The 23,695-nt window shown below is 35.6% G+C and overlaps 4 protein-coding genes across 7 annotated transcripts; 2 read left to right on the forward strand and 2 right to left on the reverse strand.

Annotated features, from left to right (window-relative positions):
* Positions 1–870: 870 nt before the first annotated feature.
* On the forward strand, positions 871–6,153 carry LOC117914352 (formin-like protein 1). Its single transcript, XM_034829656.1, has 4 exons — positions 871–3,001; positions 3,137–3,336; positions 4,294–4,538; positions 4,946–6,153. Exons 1-4 carry the CDS (start codon positions 1,470–1,472, stop codon positions 5,768–5,770), a joined length of 2,802 nt encoding a protein of 933 aa, XP_034685547.1. The 5' UTR covers positions 871–1,469; the 3' UTR covers positions 5,771–6,153.
* LOC117914353 (acyl-coenzyme A thioesterase 9, mitochondrial-like) lies at positions 6,147–9,290 on the reverse strand. Of its 2 annotated transcripts, XM_034829658.1 has the most exons (5): positions 8,613–9,290; positions 7,996–8,173; positions 7,121–7,590; positions 6,849–6,977; positions 6,147–6,498 (listed from the first exon to the last, which is right to left on the reverse strand). In XM_034829658.1, the coding sequence occupies exons 1-5, from the start codon at positions 9,240–9,242 to the stop codon at positions 6,340–6,342; spliced, it is 1,566 nt and encodes a 521-aa protein (XP_034685549.1). In that variant the 5' UTR covers positions 9,243–9,290; the 3' UTR covers positions 6,147–6,339. The 2 variants fall into 2 exon arrangements, with proteins under 2 accessions (XP_034685549.1, XP_034685548.1); XM_034829657.1 differs by having other exon boundaries at positions 6,406–6,977.
* An 809-nt stretch (positions 9,291–10,099) lies between these two features.
* Positions 10,100–16,745, forward strand: LOC117914356 (sm-like protein LSM36B). The gene is made up of 4 exons (XM_034829663.1): positions 10,100–10,199; positions 11,159–11,304; positions 16,284–16,397; positions 16,493–16,745. Exons 2-4 carry the CDS (start codon positions 11,190–11,192, stop codon positions 16,537–16,539), a joined length of 276 nt encoding a protein of 91 aa, XP_034685554.1. The 5' UTR covers positions 10,100–10,199; positions 11,159–11,189; the 3' UTR covers positions 16,540–16,745.
* A 163-nt stretch (positions 16,746–16,908) lies between these two features.
* On the reverse strand, positions 16,909–22,128 carry LOC117914355 (BTB/POZ and TAZ domain-containing protein 3). Of its 3 annotated transcripts, none has more exons than XM_034829661.1 (7): positions 22,042–22,128; positions 21,215–21,311; positions 19,544–19,924; positions 19,097–19,227; positions 17,955–18,261; positions 17,554–17,867; positions 16,909–17,297 (listed from the first exon to the last, which is right to left on the reverse strand). In XM_034829661.1, the coding sequence occupies exons 3-7, from the start codon at positions 19,883–19,885 to the stop codon at positions 17,168–17,170; spliced, it is 1,224 nt and encodes a 407-aa protein (XP_034685552.1). In that variant the 5' UTR covers positions 19,886–19,924; positions 21,215–21,311; positions 22,042–22,128; the 3' UTR covers positions 16,909–17,167. The 3 variants fall into 3 exon arrangements, with proteins under 3 accessions (XP_034685552.1, XP_034685550.1, XP_034685551.1); XM_034829659.1 differs by having other exon boundaries at positions 19,544–19,929; XM_034829660.1 differs by lacking the exon at positions 22,042–22,128 and adding an exon at positions 21,889–21,980 and having other exon boundaries at positions 19,544–19,929.
* Positions 22,129–23,695: the final 1,567 nt, after the last annotated feature.

The following is a 23,695-nucleotide window of genomic DNA, read 5'->3' on the forward strand; positions in this document are numbered from 1 at the left end:
AATATATTTAAAAATATTAAAAATATTTTAAGTTTTCAAATAGACTTTTGTTCTATAGAAATCAAAAAATAATTTTAAAAAACTATTTTTTAGAATTGTTTTCGAAAACAGTTACTAAATATGGTTTGATTATTTGAAAAAATTTTAAAAATATTTTTAAAAATATAAAAAATCATGTATAGTTTTGAAAAAACACTTATAATGCTTTTTAGAAAAACATTTAATAAGTAATACTTCTAAAAACACTTATAAATAAAACACTTTTATTAAAAACAGAATAAAAATATTACCAAATACATTTTTAATTGTTACTCTATTTTTTAATTTTATTTAGATTATAATAACTTATGCATAATTTTGTTTAATTTTTGAATTAATTTTATTAATTTTTTTTAGATTTTGATTAAATACATTTGATTTTCTTAATTTAAGATTATTTTCAAATATACCCATGAGAGTAATAAGTGAAAATGCCAAAGGGAAAGTGAAATTCGGATTCCAAAGGAATGGGATTATATGTATTTACAAAAAATTAAGAGAAAAATATTATGATGCATGGAAACAAAAGGTAAGGGAGGAATGAAAACATACTTTTCTATACAAATACGTTAAAAAGAAAATAAAATAAAATTGGGCATTAAAAGTAGATACCAAAATCTATTGCACTGTGTCGATTAGGGCACCACAACGCGCTCCCATGGCGCGTGGGACTCAAGAACCCCCATGAGCAAACATGCATCTCCAAGCCAAAAGTTCAATCAGTGGCTTTCAGAGATTTTGAGTGATGACAAGCCAAAATCACCACTTTTCAACACAGTGAAGATGTGAAAAATACCCTTTCTTTAATTCTTTTCTCGCTTATTAGATTTTGTTTCATTTTTATTCTTTCATCTTCATGGCCACATCACCACTGCAAGAGTACAAGTAAATAATGGAAACAGCTCATCTTTATCTGTGGATGCAAGAATAAATTTATTTTTCCAAATCCCAATGGCCAGAAAAATGCTTGTCTGTGTTGTCTGTCAGAAGTTTTTTTTTTTGACTTGTTTTGGACTGGTCCGTCTTCCTCCCTTTCATCCTCTCCGTACTCCACACATTGCCAAGACTCTATCATCAATCCCATCTTTTTCACCTCACTTTCCTGAAGCAGTGATAGTGTAATGGTTGGGTTAATGGTTTGTTGCTGTTTGAGGTGTGAACTACCATTCCATTTGGTCTCAGCCTCAACTACCCTGTAATGTAGTGTCACTGCGACAACATTCTGTTTGGGTTTTGGGTTTTGGGTTTTGGGTTTGGGATTTGGTTTGTTGATCAGGTCTTCAACTAACTCAAAGCTCAATAATTCTCTATGGTGTTGAGTGACAATCAAAGGAGAGTTTCAGTGGTTGCTATGTCTCTCTTGCTTACACTTCAGACAACTCGAGACACTTGAAGTTGCTTGAAAACACGGAGTCGAACACAGTTCTACCATGCCTACTATTTTTTTCTTTGTTTTTCTATTTTGTTTGTCAACCGATTTACTTCCAGCTGCCGCGGCTGACTATCACCTGCAGACGCGGCGGATTCTTCATCAACCCTTGTTTCCTCTCAATTCGTTTCCCCCAACTCCGTCGCCAGCGTCTTCCCCTCAAGCACATCCTCAGCAGCAACCTAAGTTTCCGTTTTCATCCTCATCTTCGAATAAGCGGTCATTTTTTCCCGCGTACGCATCTCCGCCCCCGCCTCCGTCTTCGACGGCTTTGGCTACATTTCCAGCGAATATTTCCTCCCTTATTTTCCCGCAGTCGTCGTCCCGGAAGGGGGTTTCGCCGAAGCTAGTGGCTGTAGCGGTGGGGGTGTCGCTTGCCGCCGTCGCGCTCATCGCCATCGCTGCCGTATTGCTCTACCACCGTCGCCAGCCTAAAAGCAAAGACCCGAGATCCGACAGCCTCCGCCTATACCCGGCTAACACCGCCGTCTCCGACGGCATCCAGCACCACAAACAGCCGCGCAGCAGCATCTCAGGCACGAGCTCCGAGTTCCTCTATCTTGGTACGCTGGTAAACTCTCGCGGCGTCGACGACGATGCCGCAGCAAACTCCAGCAATGCCGGAACAAAACGGAGCGCGTCGGCCTCGCCGCCGTACCAGAAGCTCAGTTCGCCGGAGCTCCAACCTCTTCCGCGGCTTCCACGGCAGAACTTCCGGCATAGCTTCAGAAACGCTGACGTGGGCTCCTTTGGTGACGACGACGACGAGGACGAAGAGTTCTTTTCTCCGAGAGGGTCTTCCAGTCCAGTGGGCGCCGGATCGAGTTCCCGAAGAACGTTCCCGATGGTAGAAGCCGAGAATTATCGAAGCAGAAGCGTGGATTCTAGAACTCCATCGTACCCATCTTCTAACTCAGCTTCTCCGACGAGCTCTACTTCCAATAGCCCTTCTCCGCCATTGAATTCAAGTCCCGAAATCTCAAAATCGAAATCGCCCGTTTCCAACAGTGCTTCCCCTCCATTGAATTCGAGTCCCGAAGTCTCGAAACCAAAAGCCCCCACTGGCACCATCAACTTCCCTGCTCCTCCACCGCTGCGACCTCCCCCGCCGCTGCCACGGCGTTCAAGGACCCCCTCGCCGCCATCAGAGACAGAAGAATTGGGGCAAAGAATTTCGGATGTTTCTGGAGGATCTCCACAAAAATTTGAGGCTGTATCCACTGAAATTCCCAGTGTCAAGCCACCACCACCGCCGCCTCCACCTCCACCACCGCGATTTTGGGAAATTCCGGCGGACCCAACGCCTATTCACGAACCGAATTTCGGGCCACCGGCTCTTGTACCGCCTTCAAGGCCAGTGGTGTTCCAAAACCCGGGACTGGAAGCCCCATCTGAACAGCCTCAGGGCATTGAAGCTCTTGAAAGGAATGGCGAAACCCCGAAACCGAAGCTGAAACCCTTGCATTGGGACAAGGTCAGAGCGAGCTCAGATCGAGCAATGGTGTGGGATCAGATGAAATCAAGCTCTTTTCAGTAAGCCATTTATCTGGATTTGGGTTTTTGTGTGTTTTAAGGTTCAATAATTAGCTTTTTGTCATAGACTGAAAAATGATTCTCATATTTTATATGCTTGGTGTAGTGAATTATGGAGTCTTGTTCTGTTTGCAGATTGAATGAGGAAATGATCGAGACATTGTTTATGGTGAATGCTTCAAATTTGACTCCAAAGGATAATTTGCGGCGACAGATTCTTCCAACCCCGAATCAGGAGAACCGGGTTCTTGATCCAAAAAAGTCTCAGAACATTGCAATTTTGTTGAGGGCACTTAATGTGACCATTGATGAAGTCTGTGAAGCCCTTTTGGAAGGTAACTAATGTTTTTGTAAGCTTGTAAAAAGTAGTTCCAATAATGTTTATTCTGTGCTCCATATTCATCGACAATGAATCTTGCTTTCGGTGGATGAGCTGCAAGCATTATTTCAAGTTTGTTTGTTAGCATATATATTATTTGTGCCTTCAAGCTGGCTCACTAGGGCACGATGAGCTGACACAAACTGTAGTATTGTTTGCCGTAAAATGTTTGAAAACCGTCACAAGGTTCCAGACATTACGAACTCGGGTTAAGGTTATGATTGGTCATATATGTTTTTTCTAGAATTTGTATCTTTGCCTTGACTAGGTTTGACATATGACTTAGTCCTGGTATTATGATTTCCAAGGGCAGAAGATAGGAAAGAAGTCAATATTTTTTTTATGCTCTTTTATTCTTCTCCTCTTGATTGTAAGAATTGGGATGAGATAAACTTGGCTAAAAATAAGGGCAATGCTGATGATTCCATGGTGTGATGCGACGAAGGTGGGTGATACCCGAAAACACCGTCCACTGCCATCAGCTCTCCTGTGATCATCATATGGAATTGGGGGTGTTGGTGTTGAGTGATTGTGGGTCCTAATGCCAGTTACACAGCACCTAAACAATGGCATTGCTTTAGGTTTGCAGCAACTGTGTTTTTTGTCAGGGTTTTGTTGTTTGGGTTTTATGTGATTGGGATGGTTAGAATTTCTACTTGTTGGCAAGAAATTGAAAGTTTTACTTGAATTTGCTTTGACAGTATATTTTGCATGTTCCAATGCCATTAGTATGTGCTCTATACCATACGTATTTCAGCATTTGTGTTGATTTTCCGGGGCTTTTACAAGTGATAATAATCTCTCTCTCTCTCTCTCACACACACACACACACACACACACAGCCCTTGCTTGTTACAAGTTTTACCAAACCATTACTATCCCTGAAAATTTTCCATTTTCTACCTGCAAACAGGCAATACAGACACACTGGGAACAGAGCTTCTTGAAAGTTTGCTAAAGATGGCTCCAACAAAAGAGGAAGAACGTAAACTGAAAGAATTTAAAGATGAGTCACCGTTCAAGTTAGGTCCTGCTGAAAGATTTCTAAGGGCTGTGCTTGACATACCCTTTGCATTTCAAAGGGTTGATGCAATGCTTTACATAGCCAATTTTGATTCAGAAGTCGAGTATCTCAAAAGGTCTTTTGACACTCTAGAGGTAAAACTTTTCACCCCTGCATTTCTTTTTTATTTTTGCTTATACTATCTGTGCTTTTAGGATTTTCTATTCGTTTAAACACCTCTTGAGCCTCTGCGCATCACCATTCTATCTTCTCTGGTTCTTTTCTGCTGATCCTTTCACCTACCTCACATACAGACTTAATCGTTTCTTAACTGAATACTGGTAGTTAATACATTCTGCATGCCCAAGTAACCTGAGGTGCTATTGTTGTGCTTCTTACAAAATAATCCAACATAAAAGGGAGGGATTAAAATTGTTTAAATAGTTCTTGTAGGCACCAATATGTTGTGTGTTGGTTATAATTGGTGTTTATGAACATGATTGAGAGATGGATAAATGATATAAAGTGTTGATAGCCATTTAAATTTTCTTCATTCTTGCAGGCTGCTTGCGAAGAACTGAGGAACAGCAGAATGTTCTTGAAGCTTCTTGAAGCTGTACTCAAGACCGGGAACCGAATGAATGTTGGGACCAACCGTGGCGATGCACATGCCTTCAAGCTCGACACGCTCCTCAAGCTTGTTGATATTAAGGGCACTGATGGGAAAACCACCCTTCTGCATTTTGTTGTACAGGAAATCATCAGGGCTGAAGGTTCTCGGCTGTCTGGTGCCAACCAGAAAACAATGGATGAAGTGACCCAGCAATCTGCTTTCCGGGATGATGTTGAATTTAGGAAGCTTGGCCTGCAAGTTGTTGCTGGGTTGAGTGGTGAGCTCACCAGCGTAAAGAAGGCTGCTGCCATGGATTCAGATGTGCTTAGTAATGAAGTTGCAAAACTTGCTAGAGGGATCACAAAAATCGGGGAAGTTGCAAGATTAAATGAAGAGATAGCACTGAAAGAGAGTAGCCGGAAATTCTGTGAGTCAATGAATGGGTTCTTAAAGAAGGCAGAGGAGGAGATTATAAAGATTCAAGCCCAAGAGAGTGCTGCACTCACCCTTGTCAAAGAAATAACTGAATATTTCCATGGGAACTCAGCTAAGGAAGAAGCTCACCCATTCAGAATTTTCATGGTGGTAAGGGATTTTCTTTCTATTCTTGATCAGGTTTGCAAGGAAGTTGGGAAAATCAACGAGCGAACCATAGTCAGTTCAGCTCGCCAATTTCCTATGCCTCTAAATCCAAGCACGCCACCAATTTTTCCTGGGTTCAACCAGAGGCCGCAATATGGTTCGTCTGATGATGAAAGCTCATCCTCGTCTTAGCACTTGATGCTTTCAGGAACAGAAGCTGGTGCCGGCAACAAAGGGACTTTTTGGTAATGTGCTTGCCTTTGCCATTTTTTGTTTCTCTTGTACTTATATATAAATCCACGTAGAAGATTTTGGTATTGTTTCATCTTACATCTGTAATATACGAAGGGAGGGAATCAGAATTGTCAGGAAACAATAACGAAGTATTACTGGAATAGTTGGAACTATCTTGTAAATCTCTTAGGAACTGCATCTAAGGATTGTTATGCTCCAACTTGTCCTCTATCTACAAAGCCTGCAACATGTCTCTGGAATTCAACATTTTCCTCAGACATGGTCTTTGTTGCAGAAGAGTGATCTTGTTGTAATATTCATTCCCGATTATAGATGAGTCATAATATGCATTTTCAGTATAAAATATATTTCAGTTTCTGCTTTGTGCATAACAATTTGCCAGGATTTCTAGAAGATGGTCCTAAAGATGTTCCATACTGGAGCTGGAAGTTTACTTTTTCTGGGTTCTTCAATGGAACTCTGTAGGTCTAGGCTTCTCTTCCGCTTATCTTTTATTAGATGATGACTCAGTTCCTGGTCTGAACTAGTTCTGGGTTCTCAGCATCCATACGTTCGAGCACCCGCCGTGCCTCCTCTTCTGTAGCAGGAACAACACTCCTAATTTTCAATCCATCCTTCATTGCCTCTGGCCGGGCAGTGAATGTGAAGTAGAAAGTGTTTGATACCTATTCAAAATTGCAGAAACATAACAAAGGCGAATAAGCAAACTCAGGTACTCTGGCATTCAAGTCTCTAATCTCTAGTCATTGCAGTTTAAGCTTTTAGAAAAAAGTTGGTAGTTTAAGGTAACTCAAGATCGCTAGAGTTGAAGCTCTGATTTCTAGTCTTTGCCTTGTTTGGTTCTGTATATCCTAAGGTGTAAATGCATCCTAGAATACACAATGTATAAAAACAGGATGAAATAAAGCTTCGAAAAACAGAATAATCTTATCTCACTTTCCATTTGACATGCTGGGTATGAATATCCTTTTTGTTTTAACTGTTGATTGTATTGTGTTCTTTCCCTGATACTCACCTCACTTGACCTGAGCTCGGGCCTTGTAACATGAGCTACAACTTCTACATTGATCAATGGTCGAGTTGGGTTCTCGAGTTCAGTATACAGAACACAAGACTTGAGACGAAGGAAATTTCCAACATCCACCTGCGCCAACAAGAAATAGCAAACCAATTGAAGTGTAGTTACCTTTACCTAGAAAAATTTAGGCTCAGCTCAAGGATTAAGCAATCGATACGGTTACTCCATTTTTAGGAGAATTTGATATCAGTTTTAGGGTGGGTACTCACAGGCTTCAAGAAATCAACATGATCAGCTTCTACGAAGAGCGGTGCAGCACCTGCGAAGGCATAAGTTGTTGAGAAAGCCAGCTCTAATGCTTTTCTCATCAAAAATCCACCAAAAATCCGACCATGGATGTTCCTCTGCTGTGGCTGGCAAATGATGGAGTACTCGAGGCGAGTATCCCTGATAAGAATGCTGTCTCTATCAGCCAAAGCGGGCATGTCGCAGAAGACCCGTCCTTCAGCCAGTAATGCTTCGAGCCGGTCAGCCTCCCTATCGTTGAGTCCCCTCATGTTTTCTCCTCTCTTCTTTTTCCTCATCTGATTCCGGTCTTCTGCTTCTCTCCAGAGCAGTTTTTCTTGTTGGGTTTCTGGGGAGATCTGGTTAATGGGCGCTGATTTTCCTGTCTTGGAGTCACGAGCCACAAATGTGAAGTTTGCTGTTAAGGCTAGTGAGTCTGAGGGATCAGAGGCCTCTGCAAATAAAGTTTATACCAATCAATCATCAGGAGCATGTGGAGAAAATGAACATAAATTGACATTTTAAAGGATAGATTTACCTGAGACCTCCCGCAAATCAGAGTTTTGGTTCTATATTGAGTAATGAATTCTTCTAAAAGTTAAGGATTATTAAGATTTGAGCTCATATGCATTCACATTATGTGCAAAACACTTAAAAGAACCTGCGAGTTACTTTTTTGAAAGCTTAAGGTATTAAGATTTGAGTTCATGATGTATGTCACGTCCTAACAAGTATGCATCGTGTTAATTAGCGTTTTGGTTTCTTATTAAAGACGATGTAGAAGCAACAGAACCCCCATTCAAATTATTGACATTTTGAAAGAAAAACAACTGAAGTTCAACCAAGTATGTCAAATTACCTGGTGTTGGTTGAATCACCTCTAATCTTATCTCCATGGATGACCTTCCAACCCATGTTACAGCACCAACTATTTTCAGATCAGTGTCAACCCGGATGGGTTTCTTGAGCACCATCCTGTCGACAGAAGCTGTGACCAGTAAGAAGGGCATTGCTGCGCCCTTGTCGTTGCTGCAGTGCTGGTGCAAAGCGTACAAATGAATTATGAGATGGAAAATTTTCCAGTCAACAAATGAACGCTTTGAGGTCGATTCAAGTTGGGACACAAGCATTGAAGTAAGACAATGCTTATACCTTCAACTCCCATTAATCAAAATATTTTCGGGTTCATATTTTTCTAACACAAAACATCTTATCTACATTAACCTAATCTTAACAAAATCGCATTGAGTGAAGGCTCAATTTGGCCACCATGGCTGGAGTAAAGTGAGAGCTCCTGAAGAGAAACAACACAACCTTCTTGTAGCCTTATAGGAGATTGATATCCGCCAAAATCAAACCCCATCTCTCAAACCCCAGTTCAATTCCTTCCCACATCAATCCTGATTCTATAATTCAGAATTGAAATTCAGGAAGTGTAAATTCAATAAAGCACAAGAAAACCAATAGAGAGAGGACCTTAAAGGAGATTGTTCCAGCAAGAGCATCAAGATCTTCAAGCAACTTCCCAGACCTGATCTCATTCCAAGGGTTCCTGTATTGCTCTCTGAGTATGTAATCAGATGAAAATTTATATATAATACTGGTCCGGCTCTGCGCTGGGGTTTTGGGCACTAATTCACTCTCTGAAGCGGCATCACTTGGAAGCTCTTGAGATTTCTCAAAGATGCTGGATCTTGCTTCCCATAAAGCATTGGTCACAGGGGAATGATACATCCCAGGCCACAAACTAATGGGTTTTCGGATCAAAGAACCAGCATCGATGGATGGAGAGCTCTCAAATGGGGAAGCAACGGTGGAAACAACAGGAATTGCATTGGGAGGAGGTGGTTCAATGGAAGAGGGGTCTGATCTTACAGATGAGAAAGGCCTTCTGTGAGTGAACTGATGATGTGGGGTTGGTTGATTTGGAGAAATGGGGAAGTGGGTATTGGAAGGAGATAGGGTGAGGAGGTGGAAGGAAGAAAGTGTGTGGAGTGATGGGGTGTTGATGGAGAGGCTTGAAGTTGAGAAAGAAATGGAGGAGGAGGAGGTGGCGAGTCTGAAGAAGAGGTGGTGGGACAACGGTCCTCTGATGATTGGTTTCATGATTCAACTGAATCTTGAGTCTTGGGAAAGAAGATGAAAAAGCTCTGGTTTGCTCCCAGCTACAAGGTCCGATTTTACATATTTTGATACATATTAATGACGTAAAAAATTAATGATGATAAAAGTAAATATTTATTTTTTTTTAAAAATTATATAAAAAATAAAAGTAAATATTTTAAAGCTACTTCTTTCAAATATATATATATATATATATATATATATATATATATATATATATATATATATATATATATAATTTATCTTATTTAATAATAATAATTTCTACATCCATAAAAACTATAAATTTTATAAACATATATTCATTAAGTTGTATTATATATCATTTTATAATAATATTATGATGATATAATGCACATGTATTCAATATTATAAAATAAATATATATAATTTTTTAAAAAATTTTATTTTTTTTATACAGAATAATATATAGATTACATAAAAAAAAATTTATTAGGAAAATTATATTTTTGATAATAAATTAAATCAAATTTAGGAATAACATAATTAAATTTAATTTATTTAATAAAAAAATAACATGTCTAATTTTACTTTAAAAAAAGTTTAATTGGGTTGAAGAAAAATGTGATAAGGGATTAGAGCATTAAACAAAGAATACAAATACAAATAAAATTAAAAAATATTAATTATACCATTATTTTAAATTTGAATTATAATAAATGAGAATATTTTTATTTAAGCTATTAGCATACAATAAAATTTATAGTATTAAACAGAAGTAGAAATATACGAGGGGTTGAGACATGGATACAAAATAATAAAAAGCTGTATGTGGACGTGGCAGAATCTAATTGGTCGTACCTTTTGCCTTAGAAGCAGGGGTTAAATACGTCATTTAGACTTTAACTAAGGGAGAGGTGTTGTAGGGTTCAATTTGGAGAACGCAAGAGAAGGAACTTCACATCGGTTCTTCTTCAGGTATTTCCCGCTTAATTTCTTGTATACTAATAGTCCCTAATTCTTGCCAAAGATCTCTTCTCTTCCGCATCGATTTGGGGATTTTCTTCCCTTTCCTTTTATGTTTGTTTCGACCTTTCTTCTTCCTCTTCTTCTTCTTCTTCTTCTTAATGGTTTTGGATGATGCATTCATCTGTTTTTGTTAGTCTTATTAATCCAGAATTGGGTTTTGGGTATAAATTTAATCTTTTCTATTATTTCTACAATTCTTGTTTAATTTCTAGGTTCAATTTTTTTTTTTTTTTTCTGGGTCTATGGTCTTATGGAGTTATTTCTTGAGAAAGAGCTGATGTGATTAGAGTTTGCTGAAAAGTTAGTTCATTGTGGATCATCTCTAATGGGTTCAAGTTTTTATTTGGCATTTGGCTTGGATGTTTGAAACTGATGAAGTGTTTGAACCGCTGTTATTATTCTTCATACACAATTGGGTATTGGGCCTTTAGGGTTTAATTTGAATTACTTTTTTAGGGTTTATGCAAGTATGAAAATATCAGAAATTTTCGGTTTTGGATTTTAGGGAAATTTTGGAAAAATATTTGGTGGGACAGATTTTTTTTTTCCTTTTTGACAAAGGATAAAACATTGATAATACATATATTAAATTAGTTTTTTTTAAAAAAAGAAAAGAAAAGAAATTAATGTATGTATGATATGGTGATATTAGATGACAAAAGAAATGTATACTAATATCAATATCATGAAATAAAGTTTACATGATCATCCATAAGCATTTTGATTTTTTCCCCTGGCCTATCATGAATAGCGATTTCTTTTTGTTTGTTGATTCACATGAAATGCACGATCTTTACAAAAATGGGATTGCTGAAACATATCGGTACTCTGTTTGTATATTTGTTCATTGATGCTTACATTTATTGAGTTTTAATATTCCAATAGGAGTGACACATTTTTTCGATCAGGTAAAGGGGGCACAAAGTTTGAAAGGAAGATATGAGTACAGGAGGAGAGAAAGGGTCTGCAACCACAAAAACCCCAGCAGATTTCCTCAAGTCAATTCGTGGGCGACCTGTTGTTGTTAAGCTTAACTCTGGCGTGGATTATCGTGGTAAGAGTTTTTGTTCTTTCTTTTGCATTGCTTTTAATTGTATGTTTCAATAACTTTGGTAATAGTTGGAATTGGGAATGAAGATTTTTCGAGTTGGCTTGAGTTGCATTCTATATTTTATTGAAAATTTTGATTTCAATCTGACAATTTTCTCATACGTTATGGATGTGGTTGTCACATTTCAAATGGAGTTGGTACATAGAACTGAGAATGAAGATTTTTTGAGTTGCCTTGAGTTGCATTCTATATTTTATTGAAAATTTTGATTTCAATCAGACAATTTTCCCATACGTTATGGATGTGGTTGTCACATTTCAAATGGAGTTGGGCTTCCTGTGTACCTTTGTGTATAGTTTCTCAGTCGTTATCTATAAAGTCTTTTTGCTTACTTATCAAAAGGAAAAAGATTCTAATGGAATTGGGGGCTGCTGGATGTGGCAACCCTCCAAAAACTAGAGAATAAATGTGAATTTTGTGTGTTTGTTCGCGAAAGTTCAGTGTGGACATCATATAAAATGTAGAATGAAATATTTGATATGATACGTTTTATATGTAAATGATTCATTTCAATGATCTGGATCACATATCAACTATGTTGGTTGTGATGAGTGAATAATAGAACGAGCCCCAAAAGTGGGGGCAGCCCATATGCAACAACCATGAAATATTTGAAGGATAGTCTTTCATTTTGTACCAACCCAGCTGGCTACTGTAACAAAGAATTCATAAAATATTTTTAAGCTGCTATTCTTTTCTGTTGAAACTGTCTCAAGACGGTATCTTACGATAACAATAAAACATATACTTTGATTCTTTTAATGGTAGTTGTTGGAATCTTAAGAAAATTTTATTGAACTTTTGGTTAAAAATATTGTTGTATTGTTGATTGAATGTAATTTGGTGGGAAACGAAGATTCTAAAAATGACCTTTTGTTTTCCTTTGAGGCCCCATAAGAAAAATCTTCTCTCTGGTACTTAGGACTAGTGACATGTTGTGTGTTTTAGAGCTTTTCTACCATTTTTTACAAAATTCATAATATCCTTTGCTTAAGTATCTTCAAACCCAATTTCATTTTCTTCTTCTTGTTTTTGTGCCTTAAGAGGAGGATTTGCCTTATTTTTCTGTGAGGCTTAGTGACTCTTAATGTTTTCGCACCCATATTGCTATGATCCATGTAATAAATTAGTTGTGAAGATTTAGTGTCTCTTTGCGGTTTCTACATCCATATTGTTATGGTTCATGGAAGAAATTAGTTATAATGGAACATGGTTAAGGTTCTTTTTCATGTTTGGTTGGATAGGGGGATTTTTAGTATCCATATTCTGTAAAAGGCATGCTTAAAGCACGCCTAGGCTTAAGGCTCAACTACTCCCTAATTATAGCACCTTGTTGGAGAAGTGTGCCTCGTCTACATCATTTTTTCTTTCTTAACGCTTCATAGTCATAGAGAAAATTTTCACATAATCCTAGTTAGTTTGCATAATATATGGTGGTATCAAGGTTTTAGATGGGATATTTTTGTCTTTTGTTTTAAGGGGCCTTCTCATTTTTCTCCCCTTGTACTTGGATGGCTCTGCGTGAGCTGCTGGAGTCCTGTTATTTATTTATTTTGATAGGCAAATTTAGTGTTGTATTAATAAAGAGCCTATCAAAAAAGGGGTGCTGCCTACATACATAGGAAGTATACAGAAATGTTGAAGTTCTTTTATATTGCTTCATGCTCCTTTTGGTGCTCCTTGTATATGTCCTGTGTATTCTTATGTGCCTTTTTCTATTACTATTACAGACATATCTATCTTAGCCTATCAAAAAAAAAAAGAAAAACAGCTTCTTCATGCTGTTTTTTTTTTTTCTGTCGCTAAATATCTTCTCCAAGTTGGTGTAATTGCTAATATAGTAGTATCTAGTCTCCAATCCAAAAAAAAAAAAAAAACAAAAGGATTAAGGCTTGTTTGGGAACTATTCTTGAAAACATAAAGAGCATAAATAATTTTCTAACTTAAAAAATACATTTGCCAATATTTGTCTGAGAACAATTTTTGAAAATTTGGTCTTGAAAATATAAGGAATATTTTGAAAACTTTTGTTTTGTATATTAGTGCACAGTACCTTCACGAAGAATAAGTTGAGAAAAACTATTTTTCATATTTGAATTTTTAAAGAGAAGCTTGTTTTTGAAAACAATTGAAATTTTTTTTCAAAAATTATTTTTTTTGAGAATTGTACTTGAAAATATTGTAAAACATGCTCTTACTTTCTCTTTTGAAAGGGTTCTCTCTTAGGAAACAGTATTGATAATTCTAATTGGGGTCAAACATTTTGTGCACCATTTTTATGAATTCTCATATAAGATATGAGTTTCTTTTAGAAGCTCATTTTCCCATCACATTAACCACTTGGTTTGTGCAGCTGATAAATCTCCTCTAAAGGGAAGTATAATTGATTGCCTTGATATAAATTACTCAATAATGTGTTGCCCAAATGTTGATTAATTATTGGTTTGTAATTTTCTTGTTGCTGTTGTAATGTTTAGGATATGATTTTAGCATGAAAATTTGGAAATGTTGAATTGTTGCAATTATTAACTGTATTTGTTGATTCCCCTCATAGTCTCATATAAAGCACACGACTGATGAGCCATTTTTATTTAATTAACAATTATAGTGATAAAGGAAAGGGTTCTACAAGAGTTCTACTAGTATGTGTAGTATAATATTATATCTGTGTGTATATATAATTTTTGATAGACAAATCATAAGCCAAAGGAACAACACACCAAAGTATATAGGGCCTATACAATAGGTGCCAAAAAGGCACATCCAAAAAGAGGGGAGACGGAAAACAACTTCCCTCCTTTAGCGAGAGACAACCAATCAACAAAGTCAATCAAGGGTATCTTCTAGCTTATCTTCAGTCATATCTTTTTTCCTAGCCTTATCAAGCCAATCAACTTCAGTTCTCTTCTCTCCTGCTAATTTCATTTGGAAATCAAAAGCCTCATCAAAGGTTAAGACCTTTCCTTGGTTAATGGCCAACAAGAAGGTTAATACCAATGACGTGCTCCAAATGAGAAGACCTTTTAAAACCCTTGGTCCAGATTGTTGCACTCTATGTATGGGTGGTAAAGAAGCGATGCATCACTTTTTTTCACTGTTTGATGACTATGGAGTTATGAAATAAGCTTTTTAGATTGATCAACTTGGTTTGGGTTCCTTTTAGAAGTGAATGTGACATGTTGACCATTTCTTTTAGGGGGTTAGGGAGCACAAATAAGGGCAACGTCCTATGGAAAATCACTTTTCATATTTTGATTTGGATAGTATGGTGGGAAAGAAGATCAAGGATTTTTAAGGACAAGTGGAGGATAATTGACACTTTATGGGACCTCGTCTATTTCTTCTTTTTTTAGGCATCTGCTACTATAGCTTTCAAGGGAATTTCTCTCAACTTTATTCAACTTGATTGGATTTTGATACGTATTTTAGAAGTGCCAAAATAGTAATGTTGAGACATTTTGATGTCTTTTGGTTCTTTTTTCTTTTTTCTTTTTTCTTTTCCTTTGTTTTTATCCAGGATTGTAATTAGGGAAGGATTTCTCACCCTTCTCAGTTTTACTTTGTCAGTGAAAACACTTTTGCTTCTGATAATATATATAATCTATATCCGTGTACACCTTCACTTACAAAAAAGATAACTAAGAAAAGAACTTTTTAGGGCATGATCTAGTTGCTCCTCATTATTCAATGACCTTTAATCCCTTTGTTTTGATATAGTACAAGAAATGCATGAGGAAACCACTCTCCAAACTTTCTCAAGTCTTTTGCTCCATACCACACTAAATGAGTCTCTTTGATTGTAGGAGATTGTACCCAAGAAACACCAACCAGTGAAAAGCAACTGCTAAATGACCCTTGTCTTGGTGCAATGAAAAGTATGTGAATCAATTTGATTAATGGATTCTGTGTGTGCTTATATATTTCTTTACCTATAAAAGGAAAAAAAGAAAAAAAAAAGTAAAAGAAAAAGAGAAAGTGTTATATTATAAAAATCTGTATTGATATCTAGCCAGATCCTTGTCATGTCTGTCTCTTGCCATATCAGTACTTGTCCTGTTGGTGTATTGATGTTGTATGAACACGGAGCACCATGTCTTGCGTTTTGTATTCATGCTAGTATAGACTCTCTCTTTAAAAAGTAGTTTATCTCTCTTTAGAAAAATCTTTATAAGTCTGATTCCTAAAATTTTGCAATCGAAATGTAGGGTGTTCCTTGAAATTTGTTTTATTGAGTGATGAGGAAGTAACAGCAAGGTTGGAGTGCTATCCTAAAAGTTGTTCAATGTAACTGGTCTAGGGACCTCGGGTTTTGGAGAATTTGGTGATTCATTAAATATAGGCAAACATGGTTTTCAGTGTAAAACCAGGGGTATGACAAAGGGAGGATATTCCTATAGCACTTGGAAGTGCAGGAGGATTATGGAGTATTCCTGATGAAGATGGTGATCATCAATGTTGCTTGGACTTGGATATGGGTACATATTTTAAGAGTTAGATCCTTAAAACTATGAAATTTAGGATACAAGGAAATGGATAAAATAAGATCCAAAATTTAGGTATGGATACAAGGAAATGACAAGATTAAAAAAGAACCCTATTAGAAATCAATTTAAAAAAGTTATATTCGATAAAACCTTTTATGTATTTTTTCCTTTTATCAGCTATGTAGCTTGACACTTAAATGCTGGGTGAAGTTGGAGAGTCCAGGTATGGCTGTGTGAAAATGGTTGTACTTCCACTACTAATCATTAACTGAGGAATCTAGTCTACCTACTACATGTAGCTAAATGTGCACTATGTTTACAATTTTGGTGTCTTTCGGGAAAAGAAAGTTCGTTGTAGCTTTGCTTTGACCCACAAAACCCTGGTTTCATAATGGTATATAATATACTGGCTAAGCTAGTTTCATTCTTCTTATACAGGTATTCTAGCTTGTCTTGACGGATATATGAACATAGCAATGGAGCAAACAGAAGAGTACGTCAATGGGCAGCTAAAAAACAAATATGGCGATGCTTTTATCCGTGGAAATAACGGTAAATATCAAATGACACCTCTATTTATTCGATATTCTGCTTCACAATGAAAATGGACTGACATTGACAGGTTTAATTCTTTTCCTTTGATGCAGTTCTGTACATTAGTACATCCAAGAGGACCCTGGCTGAGGGCGCTTAGCTTTCAATTCTTCCCAGAAACAAGATCATCTGCTATCATGCTATTTATGAGTATAACTTGATGTAGATTAAGAGGGGTTTAGCCTCTGAGTACTGGGTTAATACAATTTCAATCTATCCGAGAACTGAGTCATGTAATGAGCCATTAAAACGAGTACTTGATTTGAAGATTAATGCACTAATTTTTAACTGGAACCGTTATTATTATGATATTGTTAGTAAAGTGGACGAAATTAGCGCTTGAGCAGCACTGTCCGAGTACCCTTCTACTCAGGTGCTCATGTGCGTGTCAAAATGAGAATCCATGTGCTCTTTAAAAAGGATCTCTTTTGCCTATAACGAGAATATTTCTGTTAGACAAAGCCCCTCCTAGAATAAGACACACGGTGCGAAAAACCAGTATATAAAAAAAGAAGCTTCCAAAACTGAGTTTTCAGTTTTTGGGCACCAACAGTGAGCATGTTAGTAAGGAGCCCAACAGCTCAAAGTTACCACTATTCAGCTGTCTCTATCCAAAGGAAAAGTTCTTTATTTGATTCTTTATTTTTGTTACAATATCCATTTTTAATAGGAGCCGGTGAAGCGATACAGGCAGATTGTTATGAACGTAATGAAGTGAATTGAGGGTGTCATAGTAAACCTGAGCTGCGAGCTGGGAACGGCCCCAGTGAATTCTTCACTGCTATCACTTTGCTAACCAATAGTTTCCATTTTGTCTCGTCTTTCTTACTCTGCTGCTGCATCTTTTCCTTGAAATGCCTACAATTTGAGACACAGTTTATAATGTTAGGATGGTAATGAGACATTTTTTTTTTGGATACTCATAATGTTGAAAATTACTTTTTATAAAAATGAACAATAAAAGTTTATAACATTTATTTATTTATACATTATATTAATTGTAACATAGTTAAAAATAAAATAAAATAAAAAATATGTTAAAAATTTTTTGGGAAGAGGATAAGAATGTGTAAATAATCGGAATTCAATATGATGGCGCTAATCTGTAGCTTACCTACAGAGAGGGACCTTGCAACAATCAGGTTCACTGCACATCCGGGAGTGCAGTTCAAGAAGCTGCCACATGCGCTTGCAGTGAACACATCCGCCGGGGACTCGGGTCTTGCAGCTGGAGAAATGGCGGACTAAAGTCTCAAGCCCTTTGCAGGCTGGGAAGCCACAAGCAACCTGGCTTCCTTTCAGTACCTTGTCACGAGGCCCAATTGTCCTGCATCCGTCTCTGCATATGTGAAGGAGGGCCTCCATGGCCTCGTGCAGTTGCAAGTACACCTTCTTCTCTTCTATCTTCTTCAATCTCTCCTCTTTCCTCTGAAATGAAGAGCTGATATTATCATACTAAGACCCCAGTTTCAAAATTTTGAACCAATTCCAAATAAAGAAGAGGAACCGCCTTACAGAATCAGCTTCAACAACTGCCTCCAGCAGCTCTTGTTCAAGTGCAGGATCTACACGCTTCATTACTTTCCATCCTTGGGTTGAAGATATAGTTTTGAAATCCTTCACAATCATGCGGGTGCAGATGAGGGAGAGACGGGGTACATCACACTTCCTAGCTAACTGAAGCACATCCATGAGGTTTTCAGGTGTCATCCATCCTTGCTCCAGATGGTGTGCACAAAGCCTTTTCAGAGATGGAACTGAATAGGAGTGTGACAAAACCAACAAGTGGAGAACAAATTTCTTCATTTCTTCCTCTTCAAAGCTGCATCACAGCATCAAAAGGATACAAATTTTAGGACTCTAATACTAGGATGGATAAACAGAAAACTGACTAGGAACCTGGGAACAATGACACACAAGGCTACATCAGTACAGGAAGATAAAATCAATCCTCTTTTCAGCAGGATATGGTTTTCTTATAACAGGATAGAGTTTGACCCTGTTTATGTTAAGGTTAAGACCCCCTCGGAAATTGTTCTTGAAAAAAAATTTCCAACTCAGAAAACACGTTCAGCGAACTTTTGATTTTGTGACGACTTATTCTAAAAATATGTTTGTTTTTTAGAACAAATTTTAAGTGTTTTTAGTTGTTTTTTTGTAGAGTGTTCTAACCAACAATTAAAAATATGAAGAATTTTTTGAAAACTTTTGCACTGTTCATAAATATGTAATGCCTTCATGGAGAAACAGATGAAAAAACTGTTTTTCATGTTTGATTTCCCAAACAGACTTTTATTCCGAAAAACAATTAAGAACTATTTTTGAAAACATTCCCAAACTGGTCCTAAGCTTACAAGTATTTCTAGTATTATCTAACTCTGAAGGGTCATATCAATATAAAAATGGCATGTTGCATGTGAAGCCTCCAACACTCTTTTAACAGTTTTTCCCCAAGGTTTCCAAGATCTAGCTGATTGAGAGAACAATCTGTATGTACTGTGTCTGGATGGGATTGCCTTGAAGTTTATTGCCATCATTAAATCATATATGTGCTTCAAAACAATCAAAGTAATGATCTAATTTGCCACTGGGCCATACTCACCTCACTAAGCAATTTAAGAGGGTTGAATATATGGAAAAAGAGACTTCCAACATACCTGGATGAGTAAAGGAATCGAATAAATGCATATGCAGCTTCACAAGGTACCCCAGGAATCTTAATGTATCTTATTCCCTTCTTAACTTTTGATAGCTGTAGAAAATTCCCCAGTACTGGTGATGCTACACCCTACATAAATGAAAGTTATAGCTGATAAGCTTTTCAGAACCACAAATTTCATTGTTGTTTAACTTCAAAGACAACAATTCCAAATAGATTTGTTAAAAAGCAATGGGATTTTCATGTTGTCATGTTATGATTTCATCAGTCTTTGTTTAAAAATTTGTTTTAATACATAAACCTGTAAAAGCATGCAACCATTTAGTTTGTCCTACCAGGTAGTTTAAAACGAAGATTTAAAACAATATAGAAGCTGCATCCTATAATCAACATAGTCAACTCAAATTAGACAAAAAGCTTATAACCGAAACTTTGATTTACCCACCAGAACACAAGAATGAGCTGGAATAATAGGGCCATCTTCTGTGATAATATGAATATCTGCTCCATATCCGTCCTTAAAGAGCTTGTCCCATGTATCTTTTGTTTCTCTTGGGACAGAACTACAGTTTGCAAGCCTTTTGGGATAACTTGTTTTCGTATAGGTTTTACCAGGGAGTAGAGGTGGTTTGGGGATGTTACTGTTATTGCACACAGACGAGTTGGAAACTTCCAGCACTGGTAAAAAATTGGCTGGACTTGTTTCTTCTATGGCTATATTGAATGATCCACTGAAGGATTCATCAGTTGAGCATGGTAAGGAAGAAACAAGATCTGGTGAAGCCATCAACTGTAGCTATTGATGTCAATTTGAAATAAATTATTGCTGAACTGCACAGAAAAGAAAAAGAAAGTTAAAAGTTAATAATCAATATAAAGAAAATATTGGGCATTAGTAATCTGCTGTGCATGTGCCAGAAACTAGATATATAGATCAACTGATACAGGTATCTCATGGTTGCATCAAAAACTAAAACCTTCTTTCCCAAGGTACTTTGGACAAATAACAGAGAATCAGACAAGAAAACTTAATGTTTTCAAACAGGAAAAGAATCTGAAGAATAATCCTTCTCAATAACCCATAGACCTAGCCACCCATGTTGGGTCAGAGGAAAAATTCCTTACTTTTCTTTCTGTTTGGTTCTTGGAAGATATGACGGAATCAGAAACAGAAGTTCTACAAGTATTTCATAAAGGAAGTCATTTACACCTTTTTAATCACGTCTTCCCCTCTTGTTTCCTTAAAAGAACTAAATGGATTCTTACGGGTATAAAATTTCTTCCATGTCCAATGGAATCAATTTTCACAACCTCAAACATTCTACAAGGAATATGCAAGAGGCCCTAGACCTGTCATATCATAAAAGAGATCCACAAAGATAACAAATGGATTGATAGATCACGCGGCCGTGCACATAACTTTATATGTCAATGGATGGATATACCATGTGTTACACTAAAGAATTTTTCTTTACTAGATTCAGTTTGATATTAAAAAAGACCTGGTCTTTAAATTACAATTAAGAAATAGCATAACAAACAGATCATAGGCCAAAAGTGAATAAAAGAACAGAATCTAGACTAAACCCATTCTTAAATGTGCCATCTCCATTAAACAAACAAAGGATCAACTTTTTTAAATATGTTCAAAGCACTGAAGCACAATGAAAGCCTGACGGTACCTTTGAACATATTTAAAAAACTTTTCAGTAAAAAATGAAAAAGAAAATAGAAAGAATAGCAAGCTTTTCATATAAGATGGCAAATACTGATGCCATCCCATATTCACATTACTGGAAAAGAGCACAGTAGTTAATTAAATATAAAAAATGAACAGATTTTTTTCCCCATTTATTAAAAAAAAAAAAAAAAAAAAAAAAACAAACAAACAAACAGATTCGGATCCATGCAAATACCAATGCATTTTGCAGGTGTTACCCAAAACTGATTACAATTCTGTTTGGTTGCTGAGAAAACATAGGAAAATAACCAAATCTAAAAGAGTGTCCGAAATTGAATTCGATATGTCATTCCAAGTTTTCTTTTCTCTTTTACTACACTTTTTCGAAAAGCAAATGACGAATACGCAACATATACACAAAGGAAATATAGATACCTTTGAATGAAGCTGCAAATCTCCCCAAAAAATTCGAGATTTGCCCGATCTTCCACAGATTGCAAAGGCAGATTATACACCAACCGAGCTAAACAACCTGAAACAAAAAAGTTTAATTAAATAAAACATAAATAAAATATCACACGGTTTAGGCCAGTAATTTCAAAGAAATCACTACTCCAATAAAATCCTAAAAAAAAAAGAACTCTGATCAACATTGAATCAGATTGAATTGAACATCAACTCATGAAAAACCTTTTCTACCAAAAAAAAAAAAAGAGAGAAAGTTTCAGACGCAAAGTGGGAAAAAAATCCCAATATTTTTTTTTTAATTTTTTTTATTCGTTTTCCTCTGAACCAAACGGAGGCAAAACAAAATTAAATTCCTACCAATCACCTTCAAAACTCAACACTGAAATCACATTGAAGTAAACATCCTAAACTCAAGAAAAACGTTTTCCAATAAAAGAAAAAAGACCACAAATTTCAGACGCAAAGTTGAATAACATCTTTTCCGAGAAAACATTTTTCACGGCCAAACAAAATCAAACTCCGATCAATCACCTTCAAAACTAACACTGAAATCGCATTAACGCAGACATCCTAGACTCACGAAAAGCGTTTTCCAGAAAGAATAAAAAAGTCCATAATTTACAGAGTCTAAGTAGAAAAACCTATATATAGCCTTTTTCCCGGGAAAATTTTTCACTTTCCACCGAACCAAACGGAAGCAAAACAGAAGCGGAGCTCGCATGGATCGCCGAACCGAATCGAACACTGTAAAAACAGGAGAGAGAGAGAGACAGAGATGAGACGACTAGAGTTACCTCGACCAGAGCCGTTGATTTGCACAACAAGATCATCAGAATGGTATAAATTCAGGTGATATCCGCACAAGCACTTTCTAGAGGGAGGAGAAATAAGAGAGAGAAGTAAAGCGCGACTCTGAAATTTATAGAGACTCTGAACTCCCAAACTCAACGTCTCATCTCTTGTTTATTGTATCGCGATAAATTGAAATGACCGCAACTCATCCCAGGGCATGTTTGGATTAAACTTTTTTATGGATTAATTATCCATAAAATTGCTTCTAATTTTAAAAAGCCTTATACAAAAATGAGAATAAAAATTTTTATTTTTATGAAAATGTGTTTAATTTTTCCATTTGAAATCATAACTCAATTTTAGCTTTAACTTATCCAAAAAATTATTGTTGTGGTATTTTGTGTTTGAATTATATTCTGAAAATATTTTATAAAAAATAAAAATAATTTTGATAATTTAAAAAGAATTACTCGGTTAAAAATGATGAAATAATTCTGAATTTATAAATCCAACCCTTCTCATTCTTTTATTTGAAAAATAATTTATTTATTTTATATAAATGTTATTTATTATTTCAAATATTTACATGTAAATTTTTTTTTTAAAAAAAGACTATTTTCTTTTAAAGAAAATAATGAGAATATTTTTTTTTATCTAAATGATGCCGAAAAAATAATGAGTGGTTAAGTTTTTAAAATTAGGTTTTCAATGATTTTTTTTTAAAATTTAATTAAATAAAAAATTATTTCTTGAACACATTTGAAATACCAGCAAGTATATCTAAAAATTGTGTTTGATTTTTAAAAGCTTTTCCAAGCCTTAAAAATAGTGGGAAAAAACAGATATATGAAAAAATTCATTTTTTTTATTATTATTTGGTAATGGGTTTATTTATTTATTTTAACGGATTTAAATATTTAATTTTCATTCTAATCTATTTTTTAAGTATAAAAAAAGAAAAAAATATACTAATAAAAATAATATCCAACAATTAATTTGGAAAATGTAGTACTAGAAATTTTCGTATCTATAATTAAATGCCACATTTTTGTGCTATATTTAATGTCCTACTCCAAACACTGCTTCGAAGAGTTGACTAATATCATATACGAAAGAATCTGCTATATTTAATGGCTCAATCCAAAAGGTACGAATTTTTTTTTTCAAAATAAATTATATTTTGTGCATTTCCGGAAATAATATTAGCACTTAATTATTGTTTTTTAAATTAAATATTTTAATAATTTTTATTGATTAATAATATTATGAAAAGATTCAAAATTAATTTAAATATGATTATTACGAATAATTTATTTGAAATAACTTCTTATTTTTAATATTAATTGGCAAGAATGATAGTCAAATCATTGGCTATGTTTTTCTTTAGTTTTTAAAAATTGATAAAAAAAAAATCCTTGTTATCTAAAAATTGTTATTTATTCCATTTTATTTTTAAAAATTGTTTATAGAAAACATCGATCAAACAGTGTTAAGAATTTTTAAAAACAATTTTTTGTTTTTAAAGTAGAAAACCAAAACCGTTTCAAAATCATACAAAAATAATTTCTTTTTTACTTACATAATAACAATCAATTAATCAAGTCGAACATATCTTAACATTTACCAATTAATCTTTACCGTTATATTTTCTTTTTA

The sequence above is a fragment of the Vitis riparia genome, chromosome 5 (assembly GCF_004353265.1).
Source record: "Vitis riparia cultivar Riparia Gloire de Montpellier isolate 1030 chromosome 5, EGFV_Vit.rip_1.0, whole genome shotgun sequence".
Taxonomy (NCBI): Eukaryota; Viridiplantae; Streptophyta; class Magnoliopsida; order Vitales; family Vitaceae; genus Vitis; species Vitis riparia.